Below are 21,562 nucleotides of genomic sequence, written 5' to 3'. Positions count from 1 at the left end.
GTATGTACAAAATATGCTGCACACAAAAAGTATATGTGCATCTGAACCAAAGCAATATCTAAGACACTAAACCTAAATCACCAAATAAAATAATTAATAGATGGGTCTTAGGGGTACTACACCCCTCGATAAATTTGTGTCTATTTTTGCATTTTCTCAAAAACTAATAACACAGTGGTAACAAAAGTTATGTATATTATAGAGGCAAGGACTCCAATTACTACACTGGAATTTCAGTGACCCAAGACAAGTGGTTTGTAATTTATGATAAGAAATAAGGTACCGCTAGCACGTACCACGTTTCCTATCATATATACAGAACCGCTTGTCTTGAGTCACTGAAATGTCAGTGTAGTAATTCGATTCCTTGCCCCAATAATATACATAATTTTATTACCAGTGTTTTATTATTTTTGAGAAAAATGCAAAAATAGTCTAAATTTACCACAAGTGTAGTACCCCTATAATATGCATATTTTGATACCTCATTCGGCACAATGTGACTTTATTCCCTCAAGTTAGGAGAGCATTTCAAAAGTGACAAATTTGGGACATTTCCTCCTTCAGGACGATTCCAATCGACTGTGCAGCGTGACAGATCAACACTCACTTGCTGTGCTCATAATTAGCGTGTTTTGAAAGAAAAGTCTAATATGTAAACTTGTCACTTTAAAATGCTCTTTTTCATTCAATTTAGTATAAGTTTGGAAAATAAAGTCGGACCAGACTGAATGAGGTATCAAAATACCCAGATCAAAATTCTTCAACAGCTATTGACTACTTTATTTGGTAATTTATGTTCAATGTCTTTGACATTTTGTTTTCAGTGTACGGATGCTCTTTGTGTGCAGTATATAAAAAGTTGAGTCATATTAGGCAAAAAAGTGTCTCATTTGTATTCGCCAGCGAAGTCTTATGTGTAATCCGCATTGGCGTGCATGGGGGGGTGTTACAGAAACACCCCCTTGGATCTGTCCAAAAATGGGGGAAAAGAACAGACAAAGAAAGAGAGAGAGAGAGAAAAGAGAGGAGGGAGAGGGAGAGATAGAGGGAGGGAGAGAGAGGGGGGAGGAGGAGATGAACAAGGCATAGGGGACATATTATCACCATCATAGGCCTATAGATGCCTTAACAAATCCCACACAAATTATCTCACCCCTAAACCCGGTATTATCTCACCCCTATACACGGTATTGACCGGCAACATATGTAAAGATGTTAACTGTTAATACATGTCAACACCCCCACACCATCACACCCCTGGCAACATGTTTTAATTGTTAATTGACATAGATATACATGTTTACACCAACACCCACCCCTACATCATCACACCCCACACACTTACCCCAGCAACGTACTTGAAAATTATAATTGTCAACCCCATCATCACGCTTAAAAACTGCATCTCTAGTCTTACACCGCATTGCGCCATGTTATCAGCTGAAAACCGTTTGTAATTTTTTTTTCTGTCAAAACACGGTGCAAGTAATGCATAAAGCATAATGTACTTCAGATGATTTTACTTTGTAATCCAAATATAATCGCTTTTCAAAAGAAAATAAAGCATAATTAGACAGTATTTTGCAGTGAAATAGCATACAAATTATGCACCAAATGGCTTCAATTGGACCTACATTTTGCAAAATTTCTGAGACGGCTTCATAGACCGTCATATCATAAGTTTTCGGCTTTTTGAAACTAAAATTTTACACACTAATAGTGCCAAAATGTCCAGCAAATCGCTTCAGTTATGTCTTCATTTTGCAAAAGTTCCTTACTTCTGAGGGGGCACATTTTCGCTTCTGCTTTCGACATTTACCAATTTGTGTTTAACACAATTTATAGGCCTACAATTAACATGATTAAAGGGAAAACTTGTTCACGAAAAGCTTCATGGTCCGTCATTTAACAAATTTTCGGCTTTTTCAGACTAAAATTTTACACACTAATACTAGTGCTAAAATGGTCCACCAAATCTCTTCAATTAGGTATTCATTTTGCAAAAGTTTCTTACTTCTGAGGGGGGCACATCCCCTCAGACACCCCCCTGGCGTTGCGCAAGCGCGACGCGATGTCTGCTACGCGGCCATTTTTAACATTTTATTTTTTTTATCCTCCCACCCCCCTTGAAAAATTCCTGCGTACGCTACTGGTAATCCAATTATCACTATGTCAACTTGATCACGCTTTTGAGTTCTCCACCACAATCGGAATGTATATGGCATGCACTACCAATGTCAAATGGTGCGTGATCCAGTTACCAGGGAGTTATGTAACCACTTTGCTGGTGAGTTGCAGTGCACATTTCGATGGTTGACAAACAGAAGGCCTTTACTCAAAAAGTGCCTTTTTGTGAAAAATGAGTAAAATAATATTTTTGCATTGAGATGTGACCAAGTATTATTGTGCTATAGATGCAATAGGAAGTTGATCGAGTTCAGGCTTTATGATTTTAAAAATCTGTAGGTACCGGTATTACAGATTATTTTGGTACCAAAATCTCAAAATGGCCAAAAGTGAGTTTGTCAACCCTCGATTTGTCTCTTTTTTGCAATAATTTGGCATATTGTTAGAACAGCGCAATAAACACTTTTAAATTTGTGAAAATATTTTGTGTTTTAGAATGTAAATTTTGAAAGATTACAAGCATCTCAAATTTTGTCAAGCTTATTTTAGACCTGTTTTGCATTGTGGGTTGAACATTAAAATAACTCTGAATCAAAATGTACTAGAAACGTTATGGCCGTGGTCCGGGGGTGTCACTCACTACTTGACTTGCGGGTGGGTAGCACTTTTGTGTGAGAGTGACCCCGCGGGCCGTGGTGTTGGTATATCATTTCTTTCCACTTCCTTTGACCTGAGGTCCCGACATTGCCTCTATGAACTCTCACCCTCCAGAGCGAATGTGATACATGTATAAAAAGCATGATCATGATTGAAAACTGACAGTGTCGTAAAATGTGAACCATTATAACATTACAATCTTCACACTGAAAAACTCAATTTTGACAGTGTTTGCTTAGGCAGGGACTGTCTTTTGGAATTTGATGTAGAGCATTAAATAGCTCTTCTGGAGCCTGCTGTTTAGGCCCCCCCAAAAAAGGTTTGTCTCAAAGCTCACGAGTGGTTTGAAAGCGAATGCGATTTTTTTTTTTTTTTTAATTCCCGACTTGGTATTTTTATGGTATTTTGAGAAAAACAATCTGATTTTCGCCGAATTTTTCCGGAAAAAAACTAAAATAAAAATTTTTTTTGAAATAAAAAACAATTCCGCATTTTTTTTTTTTTTAAATTACGTGATTTTACAAATGTTCTCGCAAGCTTTGAGACAAACCTTTTTTTTTTTTTTTTGGCCTTAGAGCATTTACAATAGAATGTAAGGAGAGAATGGTCATATAAAAATCACTCCTGTATCAGATTTAAGGAGAGGCAGCAGAGAGACTGATCAGGCATTAGCGTTTTAAAATTCAATGCAGAATGCGGGTTTCACCCTTGAAAGATTTTTAATAATTTGAAGTGTTGATCACAAAATTGAGCAGATGACTCATCGGTTCGGCGAGCAGGGGGTTCTATCCTTATTTACCTAGTTGGCTGCAACTCTACTAGTCTTATTACAAGACTGCCTTACTAACCCTAAACTCCATAGATGAGGACTGGACTCAAGTCTATAGGGAGTTGCACCCCATTCGGTCGGAACCCAAATTTCTTGTACACAATGAAATACAGTTCTTAAGGGCTGGGGTATGAACGTTTGGACAGTATTTATTGTGGGGCATTAGAGCACATCAGACATATCTAATTGCTTTCTGAATACGAAGAGTGTCCTGATGATATCAAATAATTTTGATTTTTTGAAATTCGCAATGTAATACACATTTATGGCAAATGATGGCATCGATCCCGAGATGCGGAAAAAACCAATAGTCATTTTGTCCCACATAAATGAATAAATAACAAATAACCCCCCGATGGAATCCCCCAAATGGTGACGTCACACCAGACCATCATCCCTTATCCGGCTTGGGCTCCCCTAACCGGTGCCAAACTTGTAGGGGGTGGCCGGGGCAGGGAATAATCAACATCGGAAAGGTAAGATTGCTCTGGTTAGTAGTCTTCATACTGTATTCTCATGTGCTCTCAAGTCCCACAAAAAATACTGTCGAAACGCTCATTCCAGATCCCTTAACACAAGGCATCTTTGTACAAAATTATAATTTACATAATTTATTGTAAATACAGCAATAAGTTGGAATAAAAAACACTATTTACTTGTGAATCTTGTGCTTTTCTAAATGTCTATTAGGCGATGAAACCCCTCCCCCCCCCCCACTGTTTTACAGGCGGACAGATTTCAAGCAGGGTCAGTCCCCAGCAAACACACAACGTTTTACAAAAAAGGTTTAAATGTCGGGTTATGTAAAGGGCCATATGTTTTTAACATTCTTAACACATTTTAAAAAATGTGATGCAAAACATTCTAACAGAATGCTACAAACTATTGACAAAATATTTAGCAAAAATGTTTGCCCCAAATATTTTACAATTATGTTTTAAAATGTTATTAAAAATTTTGAATAAAAGTTTTAAGAACATTTTTGTGTTTGCTGGGTCGGGCAGGATTTTTTTCTTCTAGAGGCCAAAATGACCCTACAATATCACCATAAGCTTGACAAATTTGGCAAAAATTTCATGATTTTTGGCAAACTATTTTTGGAAAAAATTCAGTTGTTTTTTTCAAAAATTTTCAGTTAAAATCAATAGATTTTGGTCAAAAAAAACCCAGCTAATTTTACATGATTTAGCAAAGTTACAAAAAACAAAACATGCTAAATCTGGGTCTGTCGGGGCCCCGTAAATCACCTTAGCATCAGTGAATAAACTGCCGTATTATATGTTCCAATTCCAGTGACACCTCATGCATATTGACCTGGGTAGGATAAGGCCCTGTTATATTGATTTTCAAAGTAAAATGCTTATTGCTAATACCTATACGCTGTCGAAGTTATGTAATAATTGGATTAACTACAAAAGCAATAGATGAATACAATTTTTGAATAGATCGCCCTGCACTACAAGCAGGCTGCACTCATCACCTGTATGTCTGCAATTATAAATTGTGTTCACACGGTCGGACATAAGTGAGTTACCCGTAACAGGAGACATATATAGAGGGGTGTGAGAGACCTCAGACCAAAAAAGCTGAGAATTACTAAAAAAAGCTGAAAAACAGCATAAAAGCAGGGTAAAAACGTCAAATATGGGCTGAAAATAAAAGAAAACTTGTAAATGCAATAAAAAAAGCTGAAATCAGCTGAAAAGCAGAAATTTCACACCCCTGCATATAACCGGTATTAAGTGACTAGAACATGACTAGATTGAATACAATACCACTCTTTTCAGAGATACTTTTTTATCTTACATATGTGCGAATGATTAGCATTTCTTTGGCATCTATACTGCGCCAATAAAGTATCCTTACATTTGGAAAAATAATCACAATTTCAAAACCGAACAATATTTGGGTAAATTTGTTTTTTAATAGATGCACTATCTAATCCTGCACATTATGACACCACATTGAATCCAATGTGACTTCAAGAAGCAAAGTTACAAGCATTTGATTAGACGAAGGTCCAGTTTTAAAAGTGACAAACTGGCCTATTCAAAACTCCACAGACTAGACATCTGGTTTGAGAGTGTCGAATGGCTAATTTATGCGTTTGGCTTGAATTTAAAACAAGAGGAATAAAAGAAATCTGAAACAAAAGAACTGACAAATAAAATGGAAGTTATGAAAAGTACAGAGAAGTAAAAACTGAAATAAAAACTGCTTTAAATAACGCTTCATTGAAAAAACTGTGTTGTCTCTTTGCTTCGCTTGTTGGAATCTTTTTGCGCTTTGAATAGGCCAGTTTGTCACTTTTAAAACGGGACCTTCGTCTATTCAATTGCTTGTAACTTTACTTCTTGGGGTCACATTGAATTTAATGTGGTGTCATAATGTGCAGGATTAGATAGTGCATCTATTAAAAAAACAAATTTACCCCAATATTGTTCGGTTTTGAAATTGTGATTATTTTTCCAAATGTAAGGATACTTTATTGGCGCAGTATATGAATTGTATTCATCTATTGCTATGGTAATTAATCCTGTTACATCATCACTTTGACAGCTGGAATAGATAATAGAAGAAACATGGGGGGAGGGGGGGGGAAGAGGGGGATGTGCGGACACATTGACCCCAATTTTTCAACTCTCATCAAATGACCCCTTTTAGGAGTTTTGCTATTACCCAATAATCCCCTTCTTAAACAGATTTGAGATCAGCTTTAATCATATTATCCCTTTTTCACTAAAATAAACAGAATTTTTAGTAAATATTTTTCCAAAATGTTTCAACATTTCTCAATTTAGATTCCCTTTAAAAAAAGACTTCGGCACTAAATGATTCAATTTTTGGTGTCAAATCGCTCACCTAAAGATCCCAATCCCTAGTTTTGAATTGCTTTCCACACACCCAGTCACTCCAAAAGTCGAGTGCCCCCTCCCATATCATCGCTAGGCAGGAAATACATTGTATCTTTGCATTGGGCTATCCACACTACCCCTGTGGATGGAAGAGTGAAATCCACACTACCTGGAAATATCTTCCACAGGGGGAGTATGTTTTTCAAATTTTATTATTCAGTGTTAATCAATATTATTTTAAACCCATACTCCCTCTGTATTATGGCTTTACTTATATCTTCCACAACTGGAGTGAGTATTTCAAATGGAAGCTACCCAATTGTCTATTCTATTCAACTGTGGCAGACTTAAGCTAAATCTTCCACAGGGGTAGTGTGGATTTTAAATGGAACAGCCCATTTTGACCTTTACAATCAAACATTTCATGCAAAAATGCATTCAATGAAAAACCACCCAATGTTCAAATAGCAGCTCAACAATAAAACAATAGCCGATTAGTCTAAAGGTCATTAGTCCGACAAGGGTTAAAGTTAGGGTTTAGGGTAATTAAAATTAGGATTAGAGATAAGGTTAGAGTTAGGATTAGAGTCAGGGTTACATTGGCAGCTATGTTCATTCAAATGTAATTTTTACTATAGGTATCATGTGATATATGTGGTAAGGCCATGTCTCCAAATCTGTCATTTGTTCAGGTCGGAGAAACTTTGTTTCAGTTCCGTCACGCCCATTATTTCTTGTTATCAATAGCGCCTTGTAATTGTTCACAATCTTTGATGAGGCATCAAACCCCATTCCAACACATTATGTCTTCCAATCTGTCATTTCTTCAGGAGCCATACTTTGTTTGAGTTCCGTCAAGGCCCATTTCTTGTTATCAATAGCGCCTTGTAATTGCTCGTATTCTTTTACGAGAGCGTCAAAGCCCATTCCGACAGACTCGTAGGCCTGCAAGGCACGCTGTAATCGTGAGACATCTTTCTCCCTCTCCTGGATGGCAAGATTAAGATGATGTCTGCAAAATGAAGCCAAATATTGATCTTGTTCAAATAATTGACAAATATTTGTACAAAATTCTACAAATCAAAATCAAATAAAAAAAATCAAAGGATTTTCCGTATAGGTGACCAAAAAACCCCTCTGTTCCACGGACGGGTGGACAGACCTTTTAGTTTCAAGTAGGGTTGGTCAGTAAGGTGTCCCCCCACAAGGCTATAATTACCTATCACCAAAATCTGAAAAATGTTTTTAGCAAACACATTTTCTGAAAATGTTCAGCCAAAATTAATAAATTTTGGCCCCCAAAACGACTGATTTTACATGATTTGTTACCCTCCCGAGTCAAATCATGCAAATGGAAGCAAAAATAATACATTTTTGGATTTCTATTGTAGAACCAATACCATTCCTGTATGTCAGCTTTATTTGTCTCAATATTTGCATGCAAACACCGCTAGGTCATGCTCCCCTCCAACCCATAAGTGTTTAAGATTTTACCTTATTTGTTTGAGAGCAGACACTACATCAGGAGTATAGGTTTCACACAGCAGCTTGGCTTCAAACACTCTGTGACAAATAACACAACAAAAGTTACTAAAAAACTAAATACAAAAATAAGGGGCTGTGCAATAATTAGCTGTCCAGGGGAGGGCAAAGAGAAATGGGGCGAACAATTTCGGGTACACCCCGTCAATCCGAAACCTCAAACCTAACGCTAACCCTAACCATAACACTAATCCTAACCCTAAACCTAACCCCTGTGTGAGAGATATCCAGATTGTAGAAAAGATATCAACACAGCATCACCATCTGCTGAAGGCGCTAGTCGGACTAGTGAAAATGTTCCAGGTGAGCAAAAAACAGTGTAGTGTTGAAGTTAAAACTTTAATTCATTCTACCACTACGTATGAATATCCACTCGTATAATTAGATTGATGTTAATAATAGTTTAGACTGAATTCTACCAATTAAAAGATCAGGGGTGGGTACTTAATGCAATTGGTTTGTCTAATCTTGCTTATGACCACCTCATTTGTAGCTATTGACTAAATAAATATTGATGTCACAGCACACATTTAAATCAATGTAACCCAAGATTTGAAAGTTGCAATAAATTCTATTGATACATATTCAGTATAATGGAAGGAAATCTGTGTAATGATATCTGAGTGTTTTTGTATTGTTGTAAGTGCAACTTTCAAATCTGGACCTCACTCCATTAAATTGACCGGTGTTTTGTTTTCTGGGTTATTGTATCAAATGAGGTGTCAAAATGCGCAGAAATAAATTCTGCTTCCAATGCATTTTACAGATTTGTAATACAATATTAATAGCCCGTTTTTGAATAATGGCCATTATTTAAGGGGGTTTAGTTACTTTTTGTGGCGCCCTCTACGGAGTCGCCACAATATATCTGCATGACTTTGTGAATTGCTTCTAATTTCAGTCTTGCTAGATTGACTTCGCAATTGTTTTGCTCAAATTATGCCCAGCTCTGAAATAAAACCACACTTTGCTTGGATTTCATTTTATTATTGATTTCTGATATGCACGGGATAAAATGGTGAGCGTAGATTCTTTGTTTAAAATACAAAATTAGGATTTATAAAAACACCAAATAAATCCTGACCTTTGTAAGCGTTCAACCAGTTTACCGTGTGCCTTAGAACCCGATAGCGGTGACATTTGACCATACACTAGGATCCACAACATGCTCATCTATCATGGGAACAGTTCTTAAACCCTAATACATTTGTACATTCATCCTTTGTACACAAACTCATACTATGCAACTTGAGGTCAAATTTTGCACTATGATTATGTAATTGAGGTTATTGGACTATGCCATTGGGATTGTGGTCCATAGTGATAAGATCAATTAACGAGGCCTTAAACTGATGGCTTTTGTTTGCTAATTACCATAGAATCTATATAGCGGTTATTGCCAAAGTTGCAATATGGTGGCACAATTAGGCTGGCAAACTGTATGCAAGCAACACGGCATATTAATTATACATGTTCTACATTGTTGTATTTTAAAACACTGAAGACCAAGGCCAAGACCAAAATCATGGAGGTAGTACTAGCTACTACCTTCATGATTGGATTAAGTAAATAACTAAATCCTGTTATCTACTCAGCAATGTTTGCTTATCGTAATAATTGTAACAAACTGTAGTGTACTAAATGGCACAAGACAAAAAAGGCAAACAGACAGAAATTTAGAGTTTTAAATTAGAGAGTTGACAGGAAGTTGTAAGAGTTAAATTGTTATGGATATGATTGGTGTAAGCCGCGAAAATGTTGAATGTCAGATCAAAGTCATCCGAGGTGAATTAAGTAATGTCAATCACAAATTGTTACAGGTCATTTGAGGTGGACTAAGTTTATATTTGGATTGTCAGAACACCTTCCCCAATCAAACACATTTCTCTTGCATTTGATCATCTTCTACTCTTACTCTTCCCTAGAAAAATCATTATAATACCAAATCTACACACCATGGAATTCACCATATCACGTCCAAGTTCACATTGGGCGCCACATTCCTTTTTTAAAGGAATTTTTATTTGGAGATGCTACCCCTTCCACAAATTATATGTGATGATAACATGGTTAAGTCATGTGACTCAACTTTAGTCAGTGTCTATAGGGTGTGCACAGATAAGGGGTCAAAGGTCATTAAGGGGTCATTTCCGGTCATAGTCTAAACAATTTCAAAAATTCATATCTGCTAAGTGTGAAAAAGCTAGGTGATGTCACTTGCACACATATATGTACATGTATGTCAAATAAAAAATATATATACTATGGCATGGATACACTTACTTGATTTTAAGGCACAAAGCATGACATCTAGCACTTAACCAGTCACTGGTGATGCTGTCACTATCAGCCTGTAAGCCTAGTCTGTGTCGGTTGATAAGCTTCTATGGCATGGATACACTTACTTGATTTTAAGGCACAAAGCATGGCATCTAGCACTTAACCAGTCACTGGTGATGCTGTCACTATCAGCCTGTAAGCCTAGTCTGTGTCGGTTGATAAGCTTCTATGGCATGGATACACTTACTTGATTTTAAGGCACAAAGCATGGCATCTAGCACTTAACCAGTCACTGGTGATGCTGTCACTATCAGCCTGTAAACCTAGTCTGTGTCGGTTGATAAGCTTCTATGGCATGGATACACTTACTTGATTTTAAGGCACAAAGCATGGCATCTAGCACTTAACCAGTCACTGGTGATGCTGTCACTATCAGCCTGTAAACCTAGTCTGTGTCGGTTGATAAGCTTCTATGGCATGGATACACTTACTTGATTTTAAGGCACAAAGCATGGCATCTAGCACTTAACCAGTCACTGGTGATGCTGTCACTATCAGCCTGTAAGCCTAGTCTGTGTCGGTTGATAAGCTTCTATGGCATGGATACACTTACTTGATTTTAAGGCACAAAGCATGGTATCTAGCACTTAACCAGTCACTGGTGATGCTATCACTATCAGCCTGTAAACCTAGCCTGTGTCGGTTGATAAGCTTCTATGGCATGGATACACTTACTTGATTTTAAGGCACAAAGCATGGCATCTAGCACTTAACCAGTCACTGGTGATGCTGTCACTATCAGCCTGTAAACCTAGTCTGTGTCGGTTGATAAGCTTCTATGGCATGGATACACTTACTTGATTTTAAGGCACAAAGCATGACATCTAGCACTTAACCAGTCACTGGTGATGCTGTCACTATCAGCCTGTAAACCTAGTCTGTGTCGGTTGATAAGCTTCTATGGCATGGATACACTTACTTGATTTTAAGGCACAAAGCATGGCATCTAGCACTTAACCAGTCACTGGTGATGCTGTCACTATCAGCCTGTAAGCCTAGTCTGTGTCGGTTGATAAGCTTCTATGCCATGGATACACTTACTCGATTTTAAGGCACAAAGCATGGCATCTAGCACTTAACCAGTCACTGGTGATGCTGTCACTATCAGCCTGTAAACCTAGTCTGTGTCGGTTGATAAGCTTCTATGGCATGGATACACTTACTTGATTTTAAGGCACAAAGCATGGCATCTAGCACTTAACCAGTCACTGGTGATGCTGTCACTATCAGCCTGTAAACCTAGTCTGTGTCGGTTGATAAGCTTCTATGGCATGGATACACTTACTTGATTTTAAGGCACAAAGCATGACATCTAGCACTTAACCAGTCACTGGTGATGCTGTCACTATCAGCCTGTAAACCTAGTCTGTGTCGGTTGATAAGCTTCTATGCCATGGATACACTTACTTGATTTTAAGGCACAAAGCATGGCATCTAGCACTTAACCAGTCACTGGTGATGCTGTCACTATCAGCCTGTAAACCTAGCCTGTGTCGGTTGATAAGCTTCTATAGCATGGATACACTTACTCGATTTTAAGGCACAAAGCATGGCATCTAGCACTTAACCAGTCACTGGTGATGCTGTCACTATCAGCCTGTAAACCTAGTCTGTGTCGGTTGATAAGCTTCTATGGCATGGATACACTTACTTGATTTTAAGGCACAAAGCATGGCATCTAGCACTTAACCAGTCACTGGTGATGCTATCACTATCAGCCTGTAAGCCTAGTCTGTGTCGGTTGATAAGCTTCTATGCCATGGATACACTTACTTGATTTTAAGGCACAAAGCATGGCATCTAGCACTTAACCAGTCACTGGTGATGCTGTCACTATCAGCCTGTAAACCTAGTCTGTGTCGGTTGATAAGCTTCTATGGCATGGATACACTTACTTGATTTTAAGGCACAAAGCATGGCATCTAGCACTTAACCAGTCACTGGTGATGCTATCACTATCAGCCTGTAAGCCTAGTCTGTGTCGGTTGATAAGCTTCTATGCCATGGATACACTTACTTGATTTTAAGGCACAAAGCATGGCATCTAGCACTTAACCAGTCACTGGTGATGCTGTCACTATCAGCCTATAAGCCTAGTCTGTGTCGGTTGATAAGCTTCTATGGCATGGATACACTTACTTGATTTTAAGGCACAAAGCATGGCATCTAGCACTTAACCAGTCACTGGTGATGCTGTCACTATCAGCCTGTAAACTTAGTCTGTGTCGGTTGATAAGCTTCTATGCCACGGATACACTTACTTGATTTTAAGGCACAAAGCATGGCATCTAGCACTTAACCAGTCACTGGTGATGCTGTCACTATCACCCTGTAAGCCTAGTCTGTGTCGGTTGATAAGCTTCTATGCCATGGATACACTTACTTGATTTTAAGGCACAAAGCATGGCATCTAGCACTTAACCAGTCACTGGTGATGCTGTCACTATCAGCCTGTAAGCCTAGTCTGTGTCGGTTGATAAGCTTCTCAAGGACTTCAAGACACTCCATCAGAGCCTGTCAATCAAAAGGAATACACCCAAATATATTAGGAATACACCCAAATGAGAAGAGATGAAAAGAATACATCTTTATTTCCATAATAAAAAACAACAAAATACAAAGAAATTCAACATCGAAAATATAAAATAAAACAAGACAATAAAGGAGGAGGTAATCGAGAGGCCAATAAGGCCAGCGTTGACCATCCCCTTACAGAACTAAATTAATACAACAACAAACAAACAGAGCATATTAAGTAGGTATGCTAGGTGAATTCAAATTTGCCATCAAACTGCATCATTTTATATATCAAATTAAAGCCCTTGAGTAAACAAAGCCAAAACTGAAAACCTTTTTTTCATAGCACTTTCCGTAGCAAAGTTACATCTTGTCAAAGACTGACTTTCATCAAAAAGATTCAGCTAGCAAAATTCCCCAAAAGCGGCATTTCGGGGTGTTTCTAGATCTTAGTCTCATGGCGATAGCAGCTTTTTTTAATGGAACTGCTATCAAAATCCCTCTATAATTCCATGTGCGACTTGATTATCACCATAAAAAATCATATATTTGGGTCAAGTGAAGTATAGAAAACATATTTATGTAGGTTTCCTTCACCGACCTATTCTCGAAAAAAATTCAAATTTCTATGTAAATATGCATTGTGTTTGGGCCCCGGTCTCGGCGAATTTTGCTGACTAGCAAATGTGTTAACTAAGGTTGCCTGGGATACCTATATTAAGCCTATCACACAAGAACAAAAACGGGGCTCCAAGAACTAGTAATAAAATGAGATTAGTTGTGTTTTATACTTGTTTTGAAAATATTTTATTGAGTTTGCTACTTTAAGGTTATCGTTCAGGGAATTCCATAACAGTGGGCCGGTATTCCTGATTGAATGATCAGTGAATACTTTCTTGTTTCTTGTTTGATTGAATGATCAGTGAATACTTTCTTGTTTCTTGTTTGATTGAATGATCAGTGAATACTTTCTTGTTTCTTGTTTCATTACTTATTACTGTTTCTTGTGTGATAGCTATGAATATCGGTTCGTTTTAGAAAGAAACTGTCACATGAACATGGTAGTTGTTTAATAGAATATTTATACATATGTATACACCTAGTTCTAGTTTGAGTATATCAAAAACATTGAGCATATTGAATTTATGAAATAGTGGTCCAGAATGGCTTCGATAATGGCTATGCGAAATGGTTCTCATGGCCCATTTTTGGAGCAAATGTATTTTATCAAGATATGTTTTACATGCATTCCCCCATGTAAGTATACCATAATTAATATAAGGAATACACACAAATATATTAGGAATACACCCAAATGTATTAGGAATACACCCAAATGTATTAGGAATACGCCCAAATGTATTAGGAATATACGCAAATGTATTAGGAATATACCCAAATGTATTAGGAATACTCCCAAATGTATTAGGAATACACCTAATTATATACAAATGTATTAGGCATACACCCAAATGTATTAGGAATGCACCCAAATGTATTATGAATACACCCAAATGTATTAGGAATACACCCAAATGTATTTGGAATACACACAAATGTATTAAGAATACACCCAAATGTATTAGGAATACACCCAAATGTGACAGGTATCACAAGTCCCAGCACAGAGCATGTGATTGCCTCAATATATTGTCTTTGAAGTATACTATTGCAGTTTGCCATTTGTGTGATATGTAAGTATGTGATATTCAGTATCCAATCTTACATACAGTATTATTTTGTAACATTTCAGATACTTGCCCCCACCCTCCCCCATTTTACTGTGCCCCCCCCCCAAAAAAAAATCATGGTGCCGCCACTGGTTGAATTCACCATCCACGTCCACAGACAATAATGACTCTTTTTAATTAATGCTTTGCGTGCTAAATAGGATTCAACACAAAAGTCCAAGTTCTCAGATATTTTCTCAAAATATTTTTATATTGCAAATAAGCCTAGTATAGTGGTTCTTGAGATAGCTGTTAAAACAGCTATCTCAAGAACCACTATGCTTATTTGTACTCATTTTAATGCATTTTTAATGCTGATTCCAGTCGACACCCGCATGGAGAGGATTAATGTAATCACATCAAATGATACATTAAACCAGAGGATGATTTAGGGTCATTTTTCTTCGGTAAGGTGCCCAATTGCAGTCCCGTCCCTTTCAGGAGTCATAACTAAAATACGAAATATTATTTCGAATTTTTATTTTGTAGTTGTTTAGTAATGACGTTCCTTTTATATCTTAAAACATCAAAATATTAAAAGAAGTTCTTATTTTCGAGAAAATTGCTTATACAGGGTGTCACAACCCCCAAAACCCCATGTCCCGATTGGGGTCATCAAAACTTTTGATGCTGATATCTTTTAGTGGATAACTTCAGCATCGTAAAAAACACCTGGAATGACAAGTTATTTATTGTATATTGTAGAAAAAGTTATTGTAACACATCTTTCATAGCCAGGAGTAAAAATAATTTCACCCTATATGTGACTATCCACCACAACTGAGCCCGGATGTCGCCAGTGCCACTATTGAGATATGCTCCATTGAACTTAACAATAAACAATAGGAAACAAAAGATTTATTGACTGTTCTATTGACTTTTCACTACTTAAATGACAAGTACTATAGACATGATATACATCATTTTAAAGCTAATTTCATGCAGAATATTTTGGTTGAATATCTCAAAAATGATGATTGGCGACTTCAGGGCTCAGTTGTGCTGGATGGTCACATATGTCTAAAATTTCCTGTCCCTGTGTCTGCGTCATCTACTACCATCACAAAAATTTAGAAGCGCCTGGAGAAAAATACTAATTTTTTAAGGTCATATAAATTGACCCAGAGAGCACAAGTCAATATGCAGTAAATTCATTTAGACATTTTTCCCTCATGTTGGCACAATAAATTCATCAAAACTAACTCATACGGGTGGCTACCTTTATTAATCATCATCTCCGAACGCTTCTGATACCTAAAATGTTCGCATTATTTATTTTACTTTTTTCAAAATTACAACAATTGTACGTTTATTTCTATTCACCTCCTTTATTGACCATGTGTATGTTATTAACTTTTAACCCATGTTGCATTAGATAACAAATCAGTACAGAAAATTGCAATGGAAGAAATGCATTGTGGGAAGTGTAAGATATTGTCTCAGCCTTCAATTTGATTTTTTAAACTGTGCAATGACCACAGGTTTTAATTTGCACTAAATAATTAAATCCACAGCATCATCCCTTCACTTTTCTCAAAAAAAGTTGAGATTTTGGTATCACTGGAAACCTCTGGCTCAGCGGTGTAGCTGGGATTTTTCCAGGGGGGGCAAGCCTGTATGGGGCGGGGGCCCAAATCTACCAAATTTCCCTGCACTGGGGGGGGGGGGCCGGTGGGGCGGGGGCCCAAATAGACAATATTTGCCAGGCTTATTGATAATAATCATAAAATATTGCATATCGTATGGCTTCCCCATCTCTCTGCCCCCCCTCTCTCTCTCCTCTCTTTTTCTCTTTCTCCTCCTTTTCCTCTTTTTTCCTTGCACTAGGGGGCGGGGGCCCAAACAGGCAATTTTTGCCAGCCCCCCGGCAGCTACGCCACTGCTCTGGCTACATAATGTTTATGTACAAAAATTTCTTGAAGATTAATTCGTTTAGCAGAGGTATCGAAAATTACAACACATTGTCTATGGAGCAGTGTAATACACATAATCATGCATAACTCGCAAACGCATAAAATCGGAATTAACAGAAATTTTGGGAAAAAGCATTTTCGTGGATATCTACTGAAAAATGTCATAAAAGAGGATGCAACCATCACAAAATACTCCTTTAAGTGATTGCTTTTTTACATGAAATAAAATAATGATAAATGACCAGACCGGATCTTCTGCCCACATGAAAGCTGTAAATTTTGTCTTCAGTAATTGATATAGGCTGTCACAATATCATTTACTGAGTTATCACACTTTTTAATTTCCTTTCCTTCCTACGTTGCTGTAAATGGATGTGATGCGGGGGGTTTCATTATTTTTTACCAATTTGTGGACAAAGTAACTTTATTCTGCCCAATTTTGTGTCTCTACCAGGACCTATGAAAGAGGACCCAGCATGAATGCTCCATTGGTACATGCGACTCCATATATGCCTCTCTAGGCAAACCTTATTAAGCATTGTCCAATTTGTGATAAAGGCAAGAGGGTTTCCACACATCATAATGTACATGCATTGTTCAAAGTTTCTTTGAAGATGTGGAACCATTTTGGATTTGATCCCTGGGGACAACTAGAGGTCACAAAAGGTCATACAAGGGATAACAATTTCAAAATGAAAATTATTGATCTGTTCCCGGGGCACTCATGTATAAAAGTTGTAAGCATCCATGTGAATTGACTTTCAAAGATGACCCTAAGCTATAAAAAAAGATGTCGAAAATTTGTCAAACTAACCCTAAACAAGGATTTTACTCAAATAAAAATACCCTAAGCGAGGAATTTGTTTGAAATTTACCCTTAAACAAGGACAGACAATATAAAAACACCATACCATAAGACAAGTGAGGAGTTGGTTTGATATTTGCCCCTACTCATTGCGTGTGTCGGTAGAGTGCCATTCAGTGACAGTGATGATATCGGTAAGCTTAAAATTGGCGCTGTTAAAGTCGGCTCTGATTTAAAAAAAATCTTGTTAGTAAAATTGCTCAGAAACCACTCTGTTGTGCTGAATAACTTGATAAATATGTCAACACTAATGTCATTGGGTTATTTTAAAAACTACCCTAAAACGAGGATTTTTCCAAATTCACTTCAGAATGCATAAAACACACTGATTGTTTTTATGGCAGTTAAGTTAGCTCAGTCGTTAAGGCGTTCGACTATGGTGCGAGGGGGTGACCGAGTGGGGTATTCCCTTGGGGGTCTTTCAAGCTACAAGCGGTCACAATCAAGGGTCTTCTTGGCTTTCTGATTGAAAATTGCTTGAAAAAAAACACAAATGTGAGGAATGAGAAAATTAGGGGTCTTTTAGAGCCGTATCAAATTTAGGGTCTTTCAGCGCTCTGTCTGTTTTGGTCAAATTCAGGGATCTTTCAGAGCTGTGCAGTCCAAAACAAGGGCCTTTCTGGGGGAGCATACCTGTACAGTCATTTGCCCCGTTATGCCCCCAATACCCCCTCTGAATCGAGAAAATGTTGCCAAAATGTATGTATAAATCAAACATATCTAGTGAATTATTTCTGGTATATCCTCGGAATCTAGAAATATGTCAAAATCGTACATGCATCTGATAAAGTAGTATTGCCTGGGGGTCCCCCCTCGGAGTTGAGAAATTTTGGTCAAAATGTATAGTTCAAATCGTACATTACATCGACAAGTTTTTCTGTTGCGCTGCATGACCAATACGAGGCAGTCAAGAAAATTTGCAAAAATGTATGTCAAATTGAAATTTTAACAGAGAACCAGGACGGAAAAGCCTTTATTTCGTTGGAAAATTGATTGGGGGAAAGCGTAGATACTGATGCTGGATAAAATAGCTGTCAAAATTATGTAAGCTACAACCCCAATAAAATATATAAGATTACAATTGTGATTCCAGCAATTCAGGGTCAGAAATTCGCAACCAAGTGCGAGAATCCTTTTGGATTCTCCCGGTGGAATTTTGCAAGAATCCATGGATTCTCGCCAATTTACTTTGTATGATAAATTGAAATATTTACGAGAATCCATTTAGATTCTTGCAATTTTGTTGACGAGAATCTTTGCGAGAATGGATTCTCGGATTCTCGCCGAATTTCTGACCCTGAGCATTCAGAGGGTCTGCAGGAAACTAATAATAAAGATCCATATGACATGCCAACCTGATGAATTGAAGTAGGATCATCATAAACAAAATTGGTAAAAACACAAACTGAATCTGTGAAAGTCCCATTATGCTTTGAATCAGCCCCGGGAATCAGTGGTATGAAAATCACTTAGTGATTAAAGCATACTTTGGTCTTATTTGGTACAGCAGCAATAAGTCTGTACAGACACAAATCTACACCCCCTCCGTGGGACATTAAGGTCATGTCTTCCACAGGGGGTGTATGAATTTCAAGTGGAATAGCCCATTAAAGCAGATACATTGGTCTTATTTGGTACAGCAGCAATAAGTCTGTACAGACACAAATCTACACCCCTCTGTGGGACATTAAGGTCATGTCTTCCACAGGGGGTGTATGAATTCAAGTGGAATAGCCCATTAAAGCAGATACATTGGTCTTATTTGGTACAGCAGCAATAAGTCTGTACAGACACAAATCTACACCCCTCTGTGGGACATTAAGGTCATGTCTTCCATAGGGGGTGTATGGATTTCAACTGGAATAGCCCAGTAAAGCAGATACTTTGGTCTTATTTGGTACAGCAGCAATAAGTCTGTACAGACACAAATCTACACCCCTCTGTGGGACATTAAGGTCATGTCTTCCATAGGGGGTGTATGGATTTCAACTGGAATAGCCCAGTAAAGCAGATACTTTGGTCTTATTTGGTACAGCAGCAATAAGTCTGTACAGACACAAATCTACACCCCTGTGTGGGACATTACAGTCATGTCTTCCATAGGGGGTGTACGGATTTCAACTGGAATAGCCCATTAAAGCAGATACATTGGTCTTATTTGGTACAGCAGCAATAAGTCTGTACAGACACAAATCTACACCCCTGTGTGGGACATTACAGTCATGTCTTCCATAGGGGGTGGACTATGGATTTCAACTGGAATAGCCCATTAAAGCAGATACATTGGTCTTATTTGGTACAGCAGCAATAAGACTGTACAGACATAAATCTACACCCCTCTGTGGGACATTACAGTCATGTCTTCCATAGGGGGTGTATGGATTTCAAGTTGAATAGCCCATTAAAGCAGATACTTTGGTCTTATTTGGTACAGCAGCAATAAGTCTGTACAGACACAAATCTACACCCCCTCTGTGGGACATTACAGTCATGTCTTCCATAGGGGGTGTATGGATTTCAACTGGAATAGCCCATTAAAGCAGATACTTTGGTCTTATTTGGCACAGCAGCAATAAGTCTGTACAGACACAAATCTACACCCCTGTGTGGGACATTAAGGTCATGTCTTCCATAGGGGTGTATGGATTTCAAGTTGAATAGCCCATTAAAGCAGATACTTTGGTCTTATTTGGCACAGCATCAATTTACGTCATGAGGAGGTTTTAATTTCATCCTGTTCATGGTCCATTCAATTAGTAGATTAACTTTATACGGCTGGTTAGTTTTGGTTGGCTGCTCTCACGTAAGCATTATTAAGGGTAGACGAGGTATTGTTGGTCGAAGCAACCTAAAAAGCAATTTTCATTATCTAGATCAATATATTATTGACAATTAGCACCTTGATGTTTTGCAAAAGTTCATTCTACAAATCGTATACTTTGCAAACTTGCTTAATTTATTGTTGTTAATGAGTTATGTACGTTTTACAAAAGTGTTGTTGTTTCAGCTCTCTCTACAACGTAACTCAAGAACCGCAGCACCTATAAAAGTATATCTGTGATATTTTAATTCTTCTACATGCTCGCTATGAATTGAGCAATGCAGTTTTTTTTTTTTTTTTCTACCATTCGTAAGATGCTGTGAACTACTAAATCACAACAGTTTAAAATAATTAATAACCTTAAGTTATTCATAACAATATAAAACTTTTACACACAACCAAGACTGGGGAGGGGGCACTTGATATTGATTCCATACAATTTTTTCTCATAGAACCATCCTGTTACCTTCCTATCCTAAGTTCCAATGTATTGATCTTGAAAATGACCCTTTTATGTGAAGTTCGCAGATGATACCCACTGGTCAATGCCCAGTTGCCCCCTGGGAACCAAGAGAAACCCATGGAGCTTAATAAATCTAATGCTCCATGGAGAAACCCAACATAGTGAAAATTCTTTCTTGTTTTGATGGTCCAACAACTGCATTGAGAACAATAAAAAAAAAATAGAAGCGTTACAGTTTTCAACACAAGGCATCATTGATTGGGATGCCTCCACCATAGGGCTATTTAAATTTGGAAATATATTACAATGATTCCATGACATTCTGAAAGGGGTTTCAGTGTTCATTTGAATATAGATAGCTTGAGTAGCATCAAATATTAAAAAGATTTTAACCATTGATATTGCAAAAGGATCCTTTATTTTTTATCTAGACCATTGTCATTGGAGACACCAAATGTGTTGACATGAAAACAAGTAGTTATCTTAAAATTGCCATTAGCCTTTTCGAGATATGGTGGACACAATAGGATGGCGCTGCACAAAGTGGGTAAAGTCTTTTGAATTTGCCAGGTTTTACCCAACTTGAAGACTGCCCTCCTTTTGTGTACACCATACTCCGAAAAGGCTAATATTGAAATAACCAATGGGTAAAATTCAACTTTTCTATGGCAGATAAAACAACACTTCACCATAAAAACCTGTAAATTTTTGATTCAGGGTGTTCCAAGCAGTGGCGTAACTACCGGGGGGCAGAGGGGGGCAACGTGCCCCGGGCGCCACCCTTGGGGGGGCGCCAAATTGACTAATTCAGCAGCGACTCTGCGCCCCTCCAAGCGATGAAAGTCAAAATTTTCAGCACAAAATCAATTGAGAGAACAGTTTAAGACCAATGTTCAACAT

General features: G+C 37.7%; 1 protein-coding gene across 1 annotated transcript in view; it reads right to left on the bottom strand.

The window, feature by feature from the left end:
* Nucleotides 1–5,551: 5,551 nt before the first annotated feature.
* The window catches only part of LOC140146857 (HAUS augmin-like complex subunit 4), a 57,053-nt gene continuing 41,042 nt past the window's right edge, over nucleotides 5,552–21,562 (bottom strand). Inside the window, exons 7-9 of the mRNA XM_072168747.1 lie at nucleotides 12,737–12,867; nucleotides 7,966–8,034; nucleotides 5,552–7,483 (exon numbers count right to left, since the gene is read on the bottom strand). Coding sequence (XP_072024848.1) covers nucleotides 7,273–7,483; nucleotides 7,966–8,034; nucleotides 12,737–12,867 — 411 coding nt within the window. The 3' untranslated portion in view covers nucleotides 5,552–7,272. The remainder of the gene's footprint in view (nucleotides 7,484–7,965; nucleotides 8,035–12,736; nucleotides 12,868–21,562) is intronic.

The sequence above is a fragment of the Amphiura filiformis genome, chromosome 2 (assembly GCF_039555335.1).
Source record: "Amphiura filiformis chromosome 2, Afil_fr2py, whole genome shotgun sequence".
Classification (NCBI taxonomy): Eukaryota; Metazoa; Echinodermata; class Ophiuroidea; order Amphilepidida; family Amphiuridae; genus Amphiura; species Amphiura filiformis.
The sequence above is the reverse complement of the archived record's forward strand: the minus strand, read 5'-3'. Positions and strand labels throughout refer to the sequence as shown.